The sequence below is a fragment of the Cajanus cajan genome, chromosome 11, assembly GCF_000230855.2.
Source record: "Cajanus cajan strain Asha chromosome 11, NIPB_CcT2T_4, whole genome shotgun sequence".
NCBI classification, from domain to species: Eukaryota; Viridiplantae; Streptophyta; class Magnoliopsida; order Fabales; family Fabaceae; genus Cajanus; species Cajanus cajan.
Window position 1 is genome coordinate 34,282,420 of NC_138527.1, and position 22,279 is coordinate 34,304,698.

General features: G+C 29.4%; 2 protein-coding genes across 2 annotated transcripts; both read left to right on the forward strand.

The window, feature by feature from the left end:
• Nucleotides 1-5,549: 5,549 nt before the first annotated feature.
• SCAMP5 (SCAMP family protein) lies at nucleotides 5,550-12,144 on the forward strand. The gene is made up of 12 exons (XM_020370284.3): nucleotides 5,550-5,754; nucleotides 6,972-7,085; nucleotides 7,171-7,233; nucleotides 7,443-7,476; nucleotides 7,593-7,715; nucleotides 8,972-9,034; nucleotides 9,124-9,217; nucleotides 9,509-9,554; nucleotides 9,654-9,721; nucleotides 10,294-10,342; nucleotides 11,156-11,221; nucleotides 11,886-12,144. Exons 1-12 carry the CDS (start codon nucleotides 5,698-5,700, stop codon nucleotides 11,916-11,918), a joined length of 810 nt encoding a protein of 269 aa, XP_020225873.1. The 5' UTR covers nucleotides 5,550-5,697; the 3' UTR covers nucleotides 11,919-12,144.
• Nucleotides 12,145-16,641: 4,497 nt separating this feature from the next.
• Nucleotides 16,642-20,478, forward strand: PRK (phosphoribulokinase). The gene is made up of 5 exons (XM_020371944.3): nucleotides 16,642-17,313; nucleotides 18,580-18,664; nucleotides 18,748-18,832; nucleotides 18,988-19,232; nucleotides 19,935-20,478. Exons 1-5 carry the CDS (start codon nucleotides 16,745-16,747, stop codon nucleotides 20,184-20,186), a joined length of 1,236 nt encoding a protein of 411 aa, XP_020227533.2. The 5' UTR covers nucleotides 16,642-16,744; the 3' UTR covers nucleotides 20,187-20,478.
• Nucleotides 20,479-22,279: the final 1,801 nt, after the last annotated feature.

Here is a 22,279-nt window from a genome sequence, read left to right on the forward strand (position 1 = left end):
AATGATAAATTTTATAGCAGTTATTATATTTGATGTATGTAGTAGCATTTACAAAATTGGTAATTGTTCTTCATAAATTTGATAAGTCGTGATTTAGTAGGCTATTGGCATTATTGATAATATTGTGATGCATTACAATTAAAGCTACCAATAAAAAAAAAACTCAATCTTCTTTTATGATAAATAATCAAGTTTATGCATGAAAACTTGTGTCAAGCCTTTGCATGTGTATTCTCATACTTCATATTACATAAATGTTACAAATGTTCATGTGTTATGATTGAATTACATGGTGTGTGGTGAAGTCCACTTATTCTTTTATTTACATTAATTACGATATGGTAGCATTTATTTTTATATTAGACATGTTTGTCGTGATTTGTCATTAATTTTATTTTTATATTTGATTTAAGTATAGATCATATTTCCTTTTTTATTTTATTTAAATGATTACTTTATGCTTTATAGTATGTACATCCCCCATATCTTTAAGGTAACACTATCTTACACTTGACATAATTGAGAACTTAGAATTTTGTCGAAATCACTAAACTAGGTTATTGGGCTTTCATATATGTTTATTAAAAAAAATCATGTAATAATACACATCTTATTATTACATAATATTTATCATTAAAAGTTATTTTATTTATACTATAAATACAATATTTATTAGTATATTGTTAAAAAATATAAATATAAATGATAATAATATACAATATATATTAAATTTCCTTTAAAATCAATATTAAAATTATTTATAATTATATACATATATTATATTTATAATAACACATTTTATATGTTATATAATATGTTTTGTAGTGATTATTTAGATTTCTCGAGGAAAGCATGTATCATAAGTCGCTTAAGAGAGCATTAGATATTCATACTATATTATTTTAAGAATCGCTAAATGACAAATTTGAACATTTGTCCACCTTTTAAGAGATAATTTTTTATTTTTTACATAATTATTTTATTAAATTATATAAAATAACTAGAGAGAGTGTTTTTAAAATAATGATATTCTTAACTTTTTTCAATCTATATTTTTTTAATTTAATTTTAACATATTTTTTTAAAACAAATTACTCAATATACAGTAGTGAATGTCTATAATAATAAAAAAATTAAAGTTATGTAATAAGTAGTAAGTGAATATAGAGATAATCCTTAATTAAAATTTTGTTTAAAAGTGAGAGGAAGGTTTTTTTAAAAAAGAAAAAAAAAAATAGGTAGACACTTACAAGTGTCTCAAGAAATAGAGAACAAAAAATAATTCATTTTATATATTGATATATATATATATATATAATATAATACATGTTATATAAAATTTAAAAAGAGAGGAAAGACAAATTATGTGGTATTGAATGAGTGTATACATAACTGCTAATTAGAAGTTGAGTAAAAATTTGTTAAATTGAAATATTATTAAAATTAAACCCTTTAATTACCTTCAAATTGTTGTTCAGTTTTAACAAATTTTGATATAAATATAAAGTGATATTAACTTGCAATCTAATCGTTAGATTTATAAAATTTACATTTAATATAAAATTATTGAGCAGTATAATATTTAATAAAAGTTACACTAATATTATTATAATTTTTCTTTTATATATATATATATATATATATATATATATATATATATAACTAAGTTAAAGTGAGAGAAAAACTTAATAGAAAAGTAAAAGAAAAAATTAAAAAAATAAAGACATTTGAGGGCAAAACCATCCCAACAAAGTGGTAAGCAAAAGTCGATAGAAGTGAATGTATCCTTTTGTTATTTTGTTAACAGTGTAGTTAAGACATTTTGTATTTTTATCTATTTTATTTATAAATAATAATAAAAAAGAATTCAAGTTATAAAATTAAATTAAGTGAGGTAATATATAATTTAAAAAAGTAAAATAATTTTAAACTCAAAAATGGAGATCAAAGGAATTATCAAATAAGAAGGTAGTCTTACAGTGCTAATTATTTTTATAAATATATATATATATATATATATATATATATATTTTTTACCTTTAAGAGATATCATGGTGAGAAAAAATATAGAATAAAAAAATATAAATGTCTAAAAGAATCTAAAAATAAAAAAAATATTTTATAAATAATATAGAAATATTATTATAGATAAAATAGAATAATTCATTAGTTTGTAAACACTTCACTCTTCCAATCTTCTCTCATAAGACATGTCCATACTTAAATATTATTGGATCTCATCTAAAGATAAACTTCACACTCCTAACATATATTTGATAATGTCTCTCGTATATTTAATATTAAATGAACAATATGTTATTTTACAAGTAGTAACTAAACATAAAAAAGAGAAATATATATATGTTTTATCTTCAAAATTCAAGTACTATCACTTTACATCATTTTAAAACTTGCTTTAACTCTCATCTCTTTAAACATGTCATTTTTTTATATTCATTTCAGTATTATTTTAACCTATTATATATATATCTTTCGATATATATTTTCCATATTTATTAAACTTTTAAATATTATGAATATTCAAAATTTCGTATATCACTATAAATTATTATCAGAAATCTAAAATATAATTTATACATTAAAATCATATAATTATTATAAATTTTAATTATAACACAAATATATTAAAATTATTTATTTATTATAAAGCTGTTATATAAAATAAATAATTATCATATGCATTACATAAAATATGAAAAGTTTATGATAAATATAAAATATAATTTATATAATAAAAATTAATACAAAATTTAATTATAATATAATTTTTATATTCAATATATTTAGTTATCATAAATTTTGATTACATAAAATAAATCTCTCTATATATATATAAAACTAGATGGACACAAATTAATAAAATAAAATAATAAATGAATTAAAAAAAAAACAAATACAAATAGATAAAAAAAGGATAAAAATATAAAATCTATCTACTTTATCCAAAAGATTTGAAGCTGTGATCTTTAAATAAATATAAATTAACCTAAACCTATGGATTCCCTAAACAGAGTGAGGTTCTTGATTAATTAGTTTATGCCCTATAGTTTTTCTCTTCATTATTCCCGATTCAGATACGTAGTTTGTTTCTCTAACTTCTGAGGTTGGTGCTGCGACCATGTGGCAACGGCTATTCTTCTTCCTATTCGTGATGGCTATAGTTCTAATTGCAGTGTTGTTCATGACCAAGAATTACTTTTTATACGTATTAGGATGGCTCACATGGCTTTCGGCCGTAGTTTCTGCAGCCTGGGGAGAATCTCAAAGCATACAAACGAGCGACATTGGCGAGACCAACTGCTATTTTCTTTTGGTCGTAAAACACACGTTGCTAGGTTGGCATGAGAGTCTTGCCTCCTGTTGCATGCTTCCTCAAAGATAAAACTCCTCATCAATCCCTATGCGATTGTCCTATTTGCATGGAGGAATTTCAGAATAAAGAGTTAGTTCAGCCTTTTGGAGTCTGTGACCATCAATTTCATTCGTCTTGCATCAACTCTTGGTTACTCACTGGAAAAATTACTTGCCCGGTTTGTCGCGAACAATTGTTTTCATTGTAGCCGCACCATGAGTTTATCTTCCATGTTTATACTAGCTGGTTTTTTAGTAACACAAAATGTGGTTTCCACCAATCTCTTTATGTATTCATATGTTCTGTATATATATGCTTTTGTGTTTGTGTCCTCAGTAACTTGACGTTATTCGATCCATACTTTTTTACGTGACCACTTCGGTGATGTTGATGTATGTTTCTTGACCATATTCAATCCAAATTTCTTCACACAATCATGTGGTAAGTTACCTATATATTTCTGATTAATGATTAATGTATGAGAACACTATCAAGATCTTTTATTAATGATAACAGTTACATTAATGATTGATAAAAATAATTTTATAAAAATGAATTAATTCAAATTATTATATTAAAAAGTTTTTTTTTATTCATTAGAATCACAAATTTACAATGACAGCCATCAGATTCAAAAAGAAAACACTACATTCTACTTTGACCCATTTCCTTTTCTTAATGTATGGAGCCTTTTTATTATATACTAAATTTATTTTTGCATCTCTCTTTTGTTCTTCATATTTTTATATTAAATATTAATATTAATTTGCATGAGTATTACTTTTTTTTTTAATAATCAAATTGAATTATAGAAATTTGTTCTAAAAAGAGTTTGTTATCACTTGTTTGTATTTTATGTTGCTGAAGATGGAATTAGACTTTGTAGTTTGTACCACAGACTTATTACCACTTATTTGTATTTCACTTATTTATCGATTGTTTTATAATTTCTCAAATTTAATTTTAATCGACTAAATTATATTTTTAGTTACTTTATTTTTATTAATTTATAATTTTAATTCTTTAATTTTAAAATAAAATATTTTAATTCATCTAATTTTAAATATATGAGTTTTTAACTAATCTTATCAAATTACGATCTATTAATTATTAAATTTTAATATTTACATATATAAAATGATGTGACATTTAATAATAATATTTTGAAATTAAAATTTTAACAAAAATATGTAAATAAAATATTAATAAAATGAATATTAATTATTCATTAAAATAAATAAAAAATATTTTATATACTATTTTAATTTTTAATTCTTATATATTATGATATTAAATATTACATTACTCGATAATGCACGAAAATGAAAAATGTTAAAATTTGTTAAAATTAAAATTTATTATTTTTAAAAATAAAAATTAAATATTTTTATTTTGAAATATAAAAAACAAAATTTTATATTAACAAAAAAAAATAAAAGAACCAAAATCATATTGTAATTTATCCTTTACCCGTTACTTTGAGTAGTTTAGGATAAAACTTTTGTAACTACTCTTGTATGTTATCTAAACTACTTTAAAGGGATAAAAATAATATATTTTTTAAAATTTGAGAGCAAAAAGTACTACAGTTTTTTAAGAAAATTAAAACTGAGTTTCTAAACTTTTAAAATGACTAAAAATGTATTTTTCTTTGATAAAAAAATAAATGATCTAAAATTTAAAATAAATACAATTTTTTTTTACAGGATTAAAGAAAACTTTTAAAATTTAAAAATAAAAAGTCGTAAAACCTTGTTCGGGATTTCAAATTTCAAAATTTTTAATCGCGTTTCGCCTTTTTTAATCTAGACAAACTTCGTTAATAGTTACGACTTGAGAGGTAAATTTACCTATCTGTCCCTTGAGAAGTCGGTTGCGCCTAATTTTTCAAAAACTAATAATTAAAAAATAATAAGAAAGTGATAAAGTTGGTAGGATGTCACCGCTTGTACGAGCTCTAATCCGGTGACACAGCCTCCACCCATTCTCATACTCACCCAACCAACATTCGCCACGTCACAAAACCGCACGCGAGAATCACGTGAAGGTTCCCACTTCGCACGCCACACTGACAGCACCCGCATACCGACTCAATGGCACGCATTGTAAATCCGAAGCAAGGAGAGGGGCAAAGTGTAGAAATTCAAGTTCAGTTACTTTTTCTCGCAAATCCAAAACCATATCCCGCGTTGCGAACAAGCCAGGTAGCTAGAAAAAGAAAAGCGAGAAAGGTGCGGTCTCTCACCGCACGCACTATCTCACTCGCTCACGCACCTCACGCCGTAATCCTCGCAAGTTTTTGCGGATCTAACTGAGTTCTCGCCATGAATCGCCACCACGATCCCAATCCTTTCGACGAAGAAGAAGTGAATCCTTTTTCGGTAATCAAATATCGCTCCCTCTCTTTCCGCATCTATATTTACTGTATTTACTGGTTTCTTACTCAGATCCAACCTTGTTTTCGCCCTAAATTTTCGGTTCAACTTGTGAGTATAAATACGGAACTGCTTAGGTGTCTCGTCGTTTTGATCTGGATCTGTGGTTGATTTGCATCGATATGTTTTTTTTTTCTCGTTTTCCCGTTTGGTTGCGGACGCTGTTAATTGAGAAAGAGTGTGTGCTGAATCATAGAGTTTTTGCTGAATTGGCACCGACAAGACAAATCTGTGCGGAGCTTGGTGTGGATGTTTGTGGAGGACTTGGATCTGGAAAATATATAGGTTTGCGGTTTCCGTTATGGTGTTCTCTGAGTTACTCGACTGAATGGATTCGTGAATTGTAAAATGTGCAATGCATGAAATGGTTATGCGATGCTTAGCTGTTAGTGTTATTTGTTCGTTATTGTGGCTTAATGTCGAGTATTTCTATAATTGGAATTAGCCAAGAACTGTGGTGTGTAATGATTGATCTGAGCTGCTTAAGTTTACGTGGTGCGGGCTTGTGCTTGAATGTTAGGACAAGCATAGTGTAGAAGAATCGTTGGGTTTGATGAAGGCAAATGCTGAATTGTTGTCAAGTAGAACTTATCAATGCTTCAGCTACCGCGTGAGACGTGTCTTTTGTGAATTGTGAAATCCCTCAGACCAATGTAGTATCTAAGCAAATTATGTTGTGGGCCTGTAGGCGTACTATTTAAATTCCAATTAACTGAGATGAAATAAAAGTTTAATAACAGCTCCACTGTGTATTTGTGTGTATAAAAAAATTGTCTCTAAAAAATGAGATTGTATGACAGGTTTGGTAGTTCTGCATTTGATTCAGTTTACAGAGTGATCTTTGTGTGAGTTTGCTTTCAATTGCTACATTTGCCTTAATGTAATTCTATCATTTACAACAGATTGTAACCGATTGATTGATTTGAGCTTGAGTTCAGAGTTAATTTAGCTGCATACAAGATATATAACTAATTGAAACCGTGTAAATTCTGATGAGCTAACTTTAATGTCTGATTATAGAACACACTAATTGAAATAATGTGTGGCCATTAGAGTTGTCATTTCTGGTGCAAATTTCTAGACTTGAATTCTTTTCCATTTGATGCTTTATTGTTTAATTTAAGTCATGGTGTGGTGTTTTTTCATTCTATTTATTCTTACAGAATGGTGGTGCTGCTCCTGCATCAAAATCACGAGTTCCACCAGTAGCATCTGAGCCTCTGGGATTTGGTCAAAGGCATGATGCTACAGTTGATATTCCTTTGGATAATACAAATGTAATCTCATTACTAATTCAGAGACTTCCTTAAGACTGTGAGATTCTTTTTATGTGTCTGATTTATTCTCCATATTGTTATATAGGACTCTAAGAAAAAAGGTCAAGAGCTAGCAGCTTGGGAAGCAGATTTAAAACGGAGAGAGAAGGTTGATTTAACAATTTACTGTTGCAGATTTTGGTTTTTAGCATTTGTTTTATTGATTTTATTGTCATTTGTCAATATCAACAGTGATATGCTAATATTCTCTTAAGTCTTAACTACCTACATGTGCAAGTTCTTACTTTTGGCACTGTTAATCAACTGGTCATCCTTTGCTTTTGCTGATTTTGTGACTTCTCCAAAATGCATATGTAGGAAATAAAAAAAAGAGAAGAGGCTGTTTCTAGAGGTGAATGATGAGACCCCACCATGCTGTTTCAATCAAGTGTTTTTCATTGGATCTCTATATTTTTGCCGAGTCAATAACATTTTTTTTCTTGTTTAAAATATAAATCTGCTTTTCAGCCGGTGTGCCTGTTGATGATAAGAATTGGCCTCCATTTTTCCCAATCATTCACCATGATATTGCCAATGAGATACCAGTTCATGCTCAAAGGCTGCAATATTTGGCCTTTGCTAGTTGGTTAGGTATGACTGCTTAATTATTATCTATTTATTCAATATTTGATTGGTTGGTTACTTAATTGCTGTTGGGAAATATAATTTATTATTATGTCTTTTTGGTTTAGTTAGTATTTAGTAACTGCTTGTAGTTCCACCAAAGCAAAGGGTATACAAGTGTTTCTTGATAATCATAATTTTAGGCAATTTTTGGATACCTAATGCTGGATTGTATACAATGGAGTGGTATAGATTGAAATACAATTACCTTATAATTGATCTGATATTTTATAATGGACTGAATGGAAGTTTCCATTGCATCATTTGGGAAGTGAATGGAATGGTAAAGAAACAATAAATTAATTCTTTCCCATACCCCCCGAATTAGAGGGGAAGAAAAATAGAAATATTGGATGGAATGGAATAAATTCCATCCCATTTCATTTTATCCTACCCTATTCCTCTGCACTAGAGGGGAAGCTAATGCCACCATTCCATTTTATTCCTCTGCATTACATTACTTTCCATCAGTCCAAACATAATCTTAGTAGAAATTGAGGTGCTAGGTCAGTGTTTTGTGTCACAATCATTCAGAGCCTTATTAATAAAATATAATTTTTTGTTCCGTATTTATACCCCTTCTAGCTAATTGATAAAAACTTAATAGTTGTTTTTATCACATTTTGAGTTCTTTTATCTGTGAATGTTTTCAATGTGTTATGAGAACCCTTCTCCCAATGTAGGAGTCCATATTATACAGTTGGTTATTTTGTTCTGTTATATTGATCATTTGGCATTAGCCGTAAATCTGGATGAATTGTGCACAATAAAGTGCTTTTAATGCAAGTTTTCTGACTCTTTTTTGGGAGTTTGAGGAATAACCATTTCATGTCAGGGCTTCCAATTTTATGTTCATTTTGGTTGATCTTATTTTGGGATATTTCATTAAAAACCTTTTGGCATCTTTTGCTCTGCTTGGTTACTTGCTTTTGGATATTGCGAATTGCTGGAATGGAGATATGAAAGTATGGTGTTTACGATAGTCCTGATTAGTGTATTTCGTGATTTAGTTTCTACTTTCTACACAGCTTTTTATTAAATATATTGAAGATATTTTCTTGTGGAGGCATCTAATAAACATCTCTCTTCAACTTTATATATATAGATTTCCACACAAAATCACTCCCTGTATAACTCTTGTTTATCTTTTTCATGTCCCTTCTATTATAAACTCATTTGTATCTAATTATTTTTCTTTTGTTTATAATGTGACATCTCTGCAGGAATTGTTCTCTGTCTAGTTTTTAATGTAGTTGCTGTTATTGTCTGTTGGATTAGAGGCGGCGGTATGCTCCTTCTTCTATGCTTAGAATTCTTCCAACTCTCTAGTTTAATGATGTGATTTGGATCTTAGTGTGAAGCTTACAATGTGCAGGTGTTAAAATATTTTTCCTTGCGGTGATATATGCTCTACTTGGTGTTCCCCTTTCATATGTTCTTTGGTACAGGCCTCTCTATCGTGCTATGAGGTAAGCTATGTTGTTCCTCCCTGCCTTTACAAGCATTTCCCCCTAAATACTGAAGGGTTTAGATCTACTTGGGCTTCTTTTAATTACAAGAAGGAGATACGATATTTAGTGCATGGTAGGGAAAGATTTTTTTCCTAGAAATAATTGCTTATACTTAAAATCTCTCTCTAGAAGCTGGTAAAAATAAGTGATTATTTCTCCAAAATAAGGTGAACTAAACATGCACGTAATACCCAATAACTTGATCATGCATGATGATGGTTGTTGCTTATGATTGTTTCTGATATGCAGGACGGATAGTGCACTGAAGTTTGGTTGGTTTTTCATGTTCTACTTGGTATAGTAATCTGTTATTCTATTACATTATATTACTGGCTTACTGGTGCTGAACTGTTGCCTTACTAATTCTTCTATTAATTACTTTGGCTTGGTGCAGCTTCATATTGTATTTTGCGTCTTTGCTGCGATTGCGCCTCCAATTGTTTTTCATGGAAAATCATTAACGTAAGTCCTATGAGTTGTATTATATATTTTATTTAAGTTCCATGAAGTTTTGATCTTTTTATCTGGTTTGTATCGGGTGTGTAACGGTCAGGTGAAGTATGGTTTAATAGCCAAGTGATCCCAAGGAGGAAGTTTTAAAAGCTTGTAGTTGTGAATGGATTTTTCTTTGTATGATGGGAGGAAGATTACTATATTTGGATGTTTTGAAACCAAATATTCCTTTATCAGCTTGTTCGGGAAAAAACACATGAATGTAAGAAAATGATAGAGTCCTTCCCTGGGGGGAGGGGGTTGAATGATCACTTTATTCCTCATTACATTATGTAGGCATATGCAAGCAATAGAACATTACAACGTGATTATATGTTTTGATGTTTTGTCATATCATTGAGATTGAGATTGAGTTGGGGAAGAAAAAACTGCCGTGGCTCTAAATTGGATTCCTCTTAAATGACACTTAAATACTTTGTTTTTTGTTAAAAGGTAGTTAGATGCCATTTTGTGCGGTTATGCCATGTCTTAGTCAGATGTCTTTGTGAATGTATTAAGTAAGTATATATTTTAAATTGCAGGGGCATCCTTGCTGCAATTGATGTCTTCTCAGACCATGTATTGGTTGGGGTAAGTTGTATCCTATACACGCAGATTGGCATTTATCTTCTTGTTTGTTGAAATTGTTCACTATGTTTCAGAATATCATCATGTAATATTAATGAGCCATGAACATTTTATTTTCTAAGGTTGTAACTAATATAGCAAGCTTTTTGTTGGTCAAATATATTACACAGGATATTTAGATATTTCTCTTCATATTTTTCATGCATTGCTCGAGTATTGGAATTTCACAAATGAGGTTCTTTTGCTGATGTAATATCTGTTTATCAAATTCTTATATTTGGCATTTATATATTTATAAAAATTTAAAGGTAAATACACATGGAGGCTAGTAGTCTTCTCAAGTTGATTGCCCCCTCCTCCTTTATAAATTGTAGTTATGATCATATGTACAAGCCAGTGGCAATAAGTTTCAAAGTTGAATTGAAGTTATTGATTTTGGTTGACTTTGTTTGAGAAATCAAAGAAAATGATAATCATGGACTAACTGGGGGGATTTTCATTAGATGAAGGGATGTAGACTTTTGTGGGAATTGGACATTTATGGAAATAGATTGAGTGCTTCTCAGCTTCTGTAAGGCATGGGTGCTGTGAGCTTGCTGTTGTATTAAGTTTTCATCTGATCAAAACAATCTTGATGCCCTGAACTATCAAAGGATAGGGGGAGAAACATTTGCTCACATTTAGTAACTCGTTGAAGTAGAAAATTTCCCAACGTTTGTTTTGAATTTATAGTCTATAGTGTTGGAAAAGTCGAGCTCCATAACCTTTTGCCTATTCTTACTTGTTTGGACCCATCCATGTTTTGTATTCTTGCAGATATTCTATTTGGTTGGATTTGGCATGTTTTGCTTGGAGGCTCTTCTAAGCTTGTGGGTGCTTCAGGTGAGGGACATTTTCGTTAATTTCTTTCTTTTATTTTATGCTTCTCAGCAATGGGAGAAATGATGAAATTAAAATATTATGAAGATGGACTTTCTTTTTGTGTGTGGATATTTTATTGTTTTTGTTCATGCGTTGTGATCTAGTGTATGTACTCCTATTGTAACAACTAACAACAAACAACAGGAAGTTGCTTTAGATGATGGATGGACTAAAAAGACCTGTTCAGTTTGATTGGTGTTTCTGTGGGGTGGATGGTTGTGTGGCGGTTTTATTTTAGTTCTTTTAACTAGTTCAAGATTTCTGCTTTGTATGTTCTGAAAAATTTCATGGTTCGCTCTTTTCTCTTTTTCATCCCAGATTAGTTTTTGATTTGTAAAATCAATAAACAGTAACTTTTTTAACGGTCTTTATATTTTCAATGCTATATAGACAGGAAGTAAAAAAAAGAGGGGGGAAAACTATAAAAATACATGATTGTTTTGTTTATTTGTGGAGCATTTAAAACTATTGTGATAAAACTCATTTGAATTATAGAGAGAAGAGGGAGGAAATTAAGTTTATCCAATGTTTATTTAGCTATTCTCATGTTAGGACAAACTAACTTTTTTTATACATGTTTAAGATCATTGCTTAATGATTGTTTCCTTCTCTTTTGTTTCTGCAGAAAATATACATGTATTTCCGGGGGCATAAGTGAGACTGTTCTCGGGATTTTGATCCAACGGCTTTTATAATGTCAGTCACTTCACAGTGTGGCTTAGCATATTCTTTTTGTCTATCTTATTTTTCTTCATGTAATATCTTTGTGTGATATTGGTGTTCATTGTAGTGATTGTACCAGGTTTAGTTTGTACGATACTATGTAATGAATTCTGTGAAGTTCAGTATATCTACTAGTGTATTGCCCTCCAGTGAAAAGAAAATTTACTTTCGATAAGCAGATATATAGGGGATTTCCTGTGAAGTACTACTGTTGTGGTGGTAATGCAGTTGTGATGCTCCCAAAGAAGCTAGTCCTCCAAAATTAAATGATTATGATTCCGATTAAGTTGATTTTTACTGGAATTAGAAACCACTTTATACATTATCATGATACTATCCACATCTTCCAATTTATTTACGTTTCCCAAGTAAAGCTATGGATAGTGGAGGGAATGGGAGACATTGTGATTACCAATCCTGTGTTGTTTTGTACTCTTACCCACTCTTAACAAGTGGAGTGATGTTTTAGGTTATTTTATACCAATACTTATTTATTTACATAACTAAAAACATTTTCAAGCTATGCCAATTTATATATAATTGAAATTTATATTAATTAGGTATATAGAATATATAAATTATATTATAATCATATTTTATAATAAATAAATATACTTAAATATATAAATCATACTTTAAATTTATAATAATTGAAACTTATTTAAATTTTAATATAAGTTTATTTTTAGTTTTTTATAATTATTTTAAAAGATTATTGAAGTTAATTTTAAGATTAAAAAAGAGCTATAATGAAAGAGATAAACAATTTAAAATACCAAATACATAAATAAAGATAGAAGAATGATAGTGTTTTATTTTTTGTTGTTGAGATAATTAATAGAATTTTTTTTGATTAGTTATAATTCTTATGCTGGCTGTTGTGAAATACTCATCCAACAGAGAGAGAGTATTAAAAATGTTTGAGTGGTGGAGTCTTTTATTCTTCAAAATTCAAATTATGTGATCTAATTTATAATATAAAATAGACATTATGACATTATGTCAGTTTTTCACGCGTTTAATAAATACGTACAGTTAGTATAAACACATTGTTAGTTAATAAAACCTTTGTTAGTATAATTCTTAAGATAATTATTTTATAAAAACTATGTAAATATTTAAATCAAATGACAACGTAAAGAAATCTTTACTGTAAATGCATACAGTATTTATATTCTTCTCACATTATATTCAACATAAATATTCACGTGATTAAATTCACTTTAAAAGCTTCTTTATGTTTTAACATTTAACCATTAAATCCATGTTATGTTCGTTTCCTCTATTTACAAATGATACTTCAAGGGTAACAAACCAAAGGATAAGGGCAAAACAAAAACTAATACTATACCAAAAAAAAAAGTAAAATGAATAAGCAAATAGGATCCTACCTTTGTGGCTTGTGGAAAGCATCACGCTGTTTACAAAAGTTGACTCATTTTGAAAAGAAAAAATGGGATCCGACTTTTTTTCATTTTTATTGACTCATTTTGTGTCACAGTTTGGTTGTTTGCGTTACCTACGTAAAGGGCTGAGTGGGTTAACCCTTAAAAGTTAAAATGTCCCAAAAAGCATGCACATGTTGTCCATTTACTAAGTACTAATAACCCACAGCAACGTTCTTTAGGTTCTATTTAATAATATTCTACGTGGGAAAGTGTAATATAATATTGCACGAGGCTTATGCTACTAGAATGTCTTGCACCAAACTTGCGTAGCATATTGAGATGTCATTTTTATAATAGTTTCCACTTTCCACAATCGCGTATGCTAAAACCATTCTCCTTGGGTAGTAAACGCCAATGGTTTAGTGTTCGTAGTTAGTTATAATCCAGAATGATTTTAAATTTTAGAACTTGGATTCATTTGCATTTTAAACAATCAAAAAGTTAAAATTGATCACTAACTCTTAGACAAGTCTTTCTGAATCTATAATTATGTTGACATGCAAGGGCCGGCAGTGCGTGTGCAACTGACCAAATTCTCTTCTTTAAGTTTTGGAAAATTGGAAGTCAAAGGCATACTTTGATTGGTTGGAAAATTACCACAATATAAACTCATTATATTGGTTGAACTGAAACATCTTCGTAAACCTTTATTTATTTGTTTATTCTTTTTATATAATCAGAAGGTATAGATTGACCTATTAAATAAGTTTTAGACCTTCTGTCCTTGGAGTCTCTTGGGAAAATATTCTAAGAATTATCTTAATAAAGGTAGATGTTTTTATTTTAGAAATCTTAAATATAGACTTTCAATAATTTTTTCGAAAGAGAAAAAAATAGATTTATATTTTGTTAATATGAGATGTAAATGTAGACTTCTTTTTTATGTGATAACTGTCGTAATATTATATAAGATATGTCATTAATTAAAAATATTTGAATAATAAAAGGAATAATATAATAGGAAATATAACATTAGACTAAATATACACCATTCTTTTTTTAATAGATGACGTAAGATGCAAATATATTCTCCATTAAATTCTCAAATTTGAGTTTTAGAATATGTTTTAGAAGCATTTCAAACTACTTTTATTTTTTAACTTTTTCAAGCTGAAAAGTTTGTAGGTTTAACTATATTAATATTACTTGGTAAATAACTTTATTTTAGTTGTTTCGGCTTGTAGTGTTTTGTGATACACTACTTCAAATAATGTTATAGTTTTTAATTCTTATATTATATTTTCCTTTTACTCTTAAACTATTTATCAAATTTACTTTTTACCATTTAAATTATAATTCATAACATCATCTCACATTATTCATTTTTCTAGTTTGTACTACCAATACCATTATTGTAATGTCTATTATTACTATTAACATCATCATCAATATCACTGATGATTATTATTATTATCATTATTATTTTACGTATATCATTATTAATTATTGTCATGAGAAGTGTTAGCAACACACTTTCTGATATATTTATTTTTAATAATTAGAATTTATTAAAAATTATAAAATTACAATATAATCATTAAATAAAAATGTGAGATCAATCAAATTGTTTTTCAATAATTTTTTACCAATAAAAATGTGTTTAAAAGAACGTGACAAAAAATGTTGTTAGAGTTTTTTTTCTTATTATATTATTATAAATGCTGCTCACTCACTTCATTAATATTATTATTATTACTAATTTTACCATTACTATTAATTATTATTATCACTACTCCCATTAGTTTTTTTTGTTTGACATCGTTAAAAATTTATGTATAAAAATTAAGAAAATAATTGATATTTTAATTTTTTAAAATATTTATTACTTATTTTTCTGTTATACTTATTAGGTGGTTAGAGAAAAAATAGATACATTAGAAATGAATAAACACGTTATTCAGTAAACACACATTAATTATTAAGAGTAAAAATTAAAATAAATAAATAAATAATTTTAAAAAAATAATAATAAAAAAAGAACAAAAAAAAAGAGTGTCAAAACAATTATAAAAAAATAAATAAATAAATAAAGGAAGTACCACTATCACTGTTATTTTGTTATCATCACGATCACCTATCTTTTATCTCACAAGTCTTTTGTTGTTTTCCATTGATCCTATTGCCATCAATATTATTGGTTCTTGTGAGTTATTTTTTCCTTAAACCTAATTTAACCCGGCCATGACTATTCATAGTCATTAGTTAGGCATGTCAAAATGAAAATGAAAATGAAATTCAATTTAAAATTACAATTCTATACTTAAATTTTTCGCTGTTGTATTTCAAATATAAGAATTATGACTCTGAACAAGTTTTAAATTTAACATAATTAAAAATTAGAATTACAGTTCTGATTCTCCCCGCTCCTTAAAATATTTAATAATATCATTTTACTCTTTAATGAATTAAGTGATTGGTAACAACTATTTCTTTTTAGGCTATACCTTCCATGTGCATTGTAGATGGAGACCATGGCCACATAATAGTGATATTATTATTACCTTCACTGTCAGTAGTATTTGACCATGTGGTTCTTACTAGCAATAAAAATTTCACGTTTTGTGGTTATGAGGCATATGCTTTTATACCTCCGCACCTTGTCATGAGTCATGAATGATGAATGGAAGAAATGTGGTCCTTCATCAAACATGGTCTCCAACTTCCACTGGCAAGACTTAACAGTTAACACATGACTATTGATCTAAAACAAAGAAAGGAAAAAAGGGACACACACGTAGCTAGGACTGGTAGAGTCCAAGAGACCAAGATAGAATTGGATGACACGCACTTCACTCGAAATCTACTTCACTCCACACCCCTAATCCCTCATCTTCAAACAGCCACCAACATCATGCCACGTGGCATGTCAAATATCCAAGCCGCATTAACCACTCAGCTCAACCATGTTTCTTTGCATCACATAACCTCATCATCAAATTCCCCTTTTTTTAAATAACTTCAATAATGCTAAAATATCTGGTGTTGCTTTTCTCCTAGTATATTTTCTTAAAGAGAAAAATACTGAAAAGACAAGTATACCCTTTTCCTATGATTGATTTTGATCAAACACTTCTTTTCTATCATTAAAATCACCTCCAAAGTTGTCCAAAACAAGGGGTAGTCACAGAAATCCTTAAACAATAACGCACCATTTTTTCTTTTCCTGCTTAGCCTTTTGTTTTGGTTATAATTCCACCTCATATTTTATGTGTTCCAAACTTCTTCTTGGAATGTCCCCTCCATAATAATCCTCAAACAAAAGCCACCAGAGAGAGAGAGCAAAGCTCATTCTCTTTAGAGAGAGCAAAAAAGAATGGCAGCTTGCACTGTCTACTCAACACAATCTCTGAGCACAAACTGCTCCATCTCAACCCCATCAAAGACACAACATGGTTTTCACCAAAGACAGGTAGTTTTCTACACCACAAGCAGGAGGAACAGCAAGAGGGGCAGCCTCAGTGGCAGCAGCAGGTATGTGATAACATGTGCAGCTGGTGACTCACAGACAGTGGTGATTGGCCTGGCAGCTGACTCAGGTTGTGGTAAGAGCACCTTCATGAGGAGGCTGACAAGTGTGTTTGGAGGAGCAGCAGAACCACCAAAGGGTGGCAACCCTGACTCCAACACTCTCATCAGTGACACCACCACTGTCATATGCTTGGATGATTACCACTCTTTGGATAGAACTGGCAGAAAAGAAAAGGGAGTCACTGCTCTTGACCCTAGAGCCAACGATTTTGATCTCATGTATGACCAAGTTAAAGCCCTCAAGGATGGAATTGCTGTTGAAAAACCTATTTACAACCATGTCACTGGCCTCTTGGATCCACCTGAGCTCATCAAACCCCCCAAAATCTTAGTCATTGAAGGGTTGCACCCAATGTAAGTAGTGTTTCATTAAACTAATGTTAAATCCTTGTTACCTTTTCATGAAACATTTGTCATGACGATATTATCATGATTCAAACATATCTGTACATACATTTCTAACTCTACGTGCTGCTGGACTAATTTTGATGGTTCTTTTGTATTGTATAGTGAATCTTGAGATGGAGGGGATATATGTTACTGTTGTTTGAAATTCTATGAGCTTTGTTTTTTGATTCAAAGATGTGGAATTAAATGTGACACGAGTCGTTAAGCTGATACCTTATCCATCTTTATATGATTGTATGGCTGAGGAATTTGGTAGCGACTTTCCAACCTTCCCATGTTTGGTGGGCCAGCCAACATGGATTCACTGTTACTCTTATATATAGTAACAGAGATATGTTTATGATTCAAATCACGGGGCACAAAATCTTCTTGACTTGGATTCTTTCAAAACGTTAGGCTCATGAAATTAATATTTAGATGGATTTTGACTTATGCTTATTTTTTCCTTACATTTTTTTAATCCCTTTTTCCCCTTTCATCACGTGGAATATACTTTCTCCAGTTTTATCTCTCTTCTTCTTACATCTCACACTCGTATAGGAGTGTAAAAAAACATTATTGTATTTGAATTTTACCTCATAGAATAATTAAACTTTTTATGTCTAAACTGAATAAATGACTATTACATATACTGATCACTCCGCTAATATGGCTAAGTTTCTTGATCATTTTTGTAAAATATGTTTCTCTACATGATTCGTCGTACGTAGTAGTCTTTGTAATTTCTTTGCTAGTCATATAATATTTTATTATAATACTATTTTTTCTTTATGTTTTTCATAACATTAATAATATCATTATACATTATTTATCTGTGTTTCTGGACGAAATGTTGTAAAAAAAATTAAATATAATTTCTCTTTCTGCTTTTGGTGCGTGCGATGACCATGTTTATTTAGTTACTACCCAATCCAAATCTAGTCTTTAAGAATCATTCTGGTACCCAATTCAAATGATTATACTCACCCTTTTTTAATTAATATTTTAACATGATTCAGTAAAAAATGATGATCAAATTGACTAAACAATATAATTAAAGTCTACTAAAATATTACCGAAAAAATATTTTTCCACGTGACACTAAAGTGCATATTTGATAACTAAATTTAGAAAAATAAATATTTATTTTTAAATTTTCTCAAAAATATAATAAAATAAATAACTATTTCTTTAAAACAAGATTGTGAGTTTGAGACTCTTCCTTGCATGCAGGTTTGATCCTCGAGTCAGAGACCTCTTGGACTTCAGCATCTACCTAGACATTAGCAACGAGGTGAAATTCGCTTGGAAAATTCAGGTAAAGATACAATATAATTCAAAAAATTTCCTATATATTCTTTCCATTACTATAAACTAACGATTATTAGACAAATATTTTAGAGAGACATGGCAGAGCGTGGACACAGTCTTGAAAGCATCAAGGCTAGCATTGAAGCAAGAAAGCCTGATTTTGAAGCATATATTGGTATTCAACTAAGATTCCATCTCATGGATAAAAGCCAATCTCAAAAATAACCAATAGTCTTTCAACTTTAACTTATATTTTCCATACTCATGCAACAATTGTGTACGTCATTAAGTGGTTATGTATGAGTTAACTTGTACATTTGTTGTTCACAGATCCACAAAAGCAATATGCTGATGCAGTGATAGAAGTGTTGCCAACTCAACTGATTCCAGATGACAACGAGGGTAAGATTTTGAGAGTGAGGTTGATACAGAAAGAGGGGGTTAAGTATTTTAGCCCAGTTTACTTGTTTGATGACGGCTCTACCATTTCCTGGATACCATGTGGAAGGAAGCTTACATGTTCATACCCTGGCATCAAATTCTTCTATGGACCAGAGACTTACTACGGAAATGAGGTACCAACCCTCTATCCCATATTGTCCAAATCAAAACCCTTTCGCTACACAGTCAGGTTAATTCATCCAAATTTGGACAAAAGAACTAAAAAATTAACTAACTTCACATTATCACAAGAATTGGTAAGGAGAAGACTTAAATCTAGTTTCTTAGGTGTTTTTAGTGTTGTTCTCATGTTAAAATTGAAGTTTCATCTCGAACATTTACATAATAAATGTTTACATTAAGTATCAGCCAATTCCTAAAGTGAAACTCCAATTCTAAGTAATGACCAATACCAAACAAATAACTAAGAAACTGCATATAAGTTTTGACATAACTCTAGAAGAGAGTAACTTTTAATTTTTTTTTTTTTGTTTCACCACGGGTAACCCAGTCCACTATGTAAAAAACTATTTCTACTGTGGATACTGTGATTACTGTTGTCTCAACGAGTTTTTGCACACGACGAGAATCATTGAACACGACAATAAGTTTTTTAAGCTGGTTTAATTATGAATATACAATAATTAAGATTGTAAAATCTGTCATAAAACTTTACAATTTGAAGACAGTCCACTAGATTCTATAAACTAATAGAATTGGAATAATTATGGCATGTTCAAAATAAAAAACTATAGTTTCCAAGATCTAATAAGCTGGTATTCATAAAATGGTTCAGTCATAGAACTTATATGTGGTTGGTTTTGTTTGTGGAACAGGTGTCAGTAGTAGAAATGGATGGACAATTTGACAGACTAGATGAACTAATTTACGTAGAGAGCCACCTAAGCAACCTCTCAACCAAGTTCTATGGAGAGGTTACTCAACAAATGTTGAAGCATGCTGATTTCCCCGGCAGCAACAATGGCACAGGACTCTTCCAAACCATAGTTGGTTTGAAGATAAGAGATCTATATGAACAGATTATATCCACCAAGGCTGAGACTCCAGTAGGAGCAGCAAAAGCTTAGGAACCTGCCATAATATATATACACATGCCATTCATCAATTCTCATTATCATTTTCTTCTTTCATGTTTTCCACTCTATTTCATGTTATTTTCTTTATCGTTATTAGGATGTTCTGCATCATAATCCAAACACTATGTATGTATGTATGTACTTATCTGAGAAGAAAAAGCGAGGCTGAGATTCACTTATGTTGATACAACATTGAGACAATAATTTCCTTCTCTTTCTCTGCATAGTCTGTGCTGGCATTACGCATATATATATACTAATAACCATGAATAATTTTTCTTGACATTTTTCTGTGTGGTTTAAAACTTAAATCAAAGTGAATGATCTTTTGTAATTGTAGGTTAACTTTCTTTTCCACTGACCAGAATTAATTATTTATGCATACCAGGAAAAATGTTCCCTCTCAATTTCATTGAATATCTCAAGCAGAAAATAACAAGAGCGTTAAGTTTCATGGTTCATCCTAAAATAAAATAATTAAAAAAAAGTCTACTACCTTAGGTTATTTATTTAGGTTCATCCAAAAAGAACAAGAAAAATTTTCCCTCTTTCATTGAATAAAAATCAATGAATATTGGGTCAAATAAAAGTCATGGTAGGTCAATTGCAATGATCTTCTAAAAGCAAACAAAAAAGACAGATTCACTATATTGACACTTTTAAAATGGACTTTACACGACTGCTTCATTCAAATAATAATGAATATCAATCAAATTTACACACACTTATATGATTAACAAGATCTAACATATATCTATCATTTCTTTTAGGGGGTTAGACTAATAGGTCATAGCCTTTTACCTGTGATTCTGAGGCTAATTCTTCTTCCGGGCATGTACTTAATCTGTTAGTTGCAAAATTTTAATTTATGACCACTTTTAATTTTGTGGCATAATCAATCATCTTCATAATTATCAGAAGGAAAACAGGACAATTAACAAAAAAAAAAATGTTTTATACATAGAGAAAGAGGTGGCATATCATGAGAAATTTTTTTCTTTTAACAATAAATGAGATCTATAAATTTGAGTCATATAACCATTATTCATTTATGGATTATCAAGATATATAGAAAGAAGAATCATCTATATATACTCCTTGTCTCAAAATAAGGATTGTGTTAGAAGAAAAAACAATTCTTAAAATGAGTGTCAAGTTAATTTTTTAATATATTATAATACCTCTTCTATCAATACCCCTATTAATATTAGTTAGAAAGTGATTGTTATTATGTTATATTGTTTCTAATAAAGAAGATAATCATAAAGATAATTTTATAAAATTATTTATATTTTTATCTATTTATTAATTTTCTTAAAATAAGGATTGTGTTAGAAGAAAAAATAAGTCTCAAAATAAGGATTGTGTTAGAAGAAAAAATAAGTCTTAAAATAAGTGTCAAGTTAGTTTTTTAATATATTAGAATACCTCTTTTCTATCAATACCCCTATTAATATTAGTTAGAAAGTGATTGTTATCATGTTATATTGTTTCTAATAAAGAAGATAATCATAAAGATAATTTTATAAAATTATTATTATTTTTATCTATTTATTAATTTTTCTTAATCTATGTAAAATAATTTAAAACATCACTTATTATGTTACGAAAGGATTTTATTATGCATGTCTACTAATGCTTATAAGACATCTTTTAATCCGTTTCTGTTGTCGCTTACCCATAGTTGAGAACCAGAAATAGAATTCCTAGTTTTGTTGAGAAAGGTATTGCAGTTCCCATTTTTAAATCATATGCAGTTCAAGGCCTTTTTTTTTTCAACTAATAAATAGATGAGAAGGACACAGGCCGAGTGGCAGATGAAGGAGATACAAAGCCTTTGGGCCAAAATGTCTTTATGACATCTCCAATTTGGGCTAAATGATCTTTTTGACAAAAATTATCATGCTACTCCACAAAACATCATTTTTGCATTGAAGTACGAGAGAACAACCGAACACAAGTTAAATATTTGTTTAATAAACTTTTGTTATATGAGCACATAAGTCATAATTTCAATTATAAAATTTATTCAAATAAATTAAAAATGTTATTTTGATAACTTTTCAAAAAACAATATTGAAATA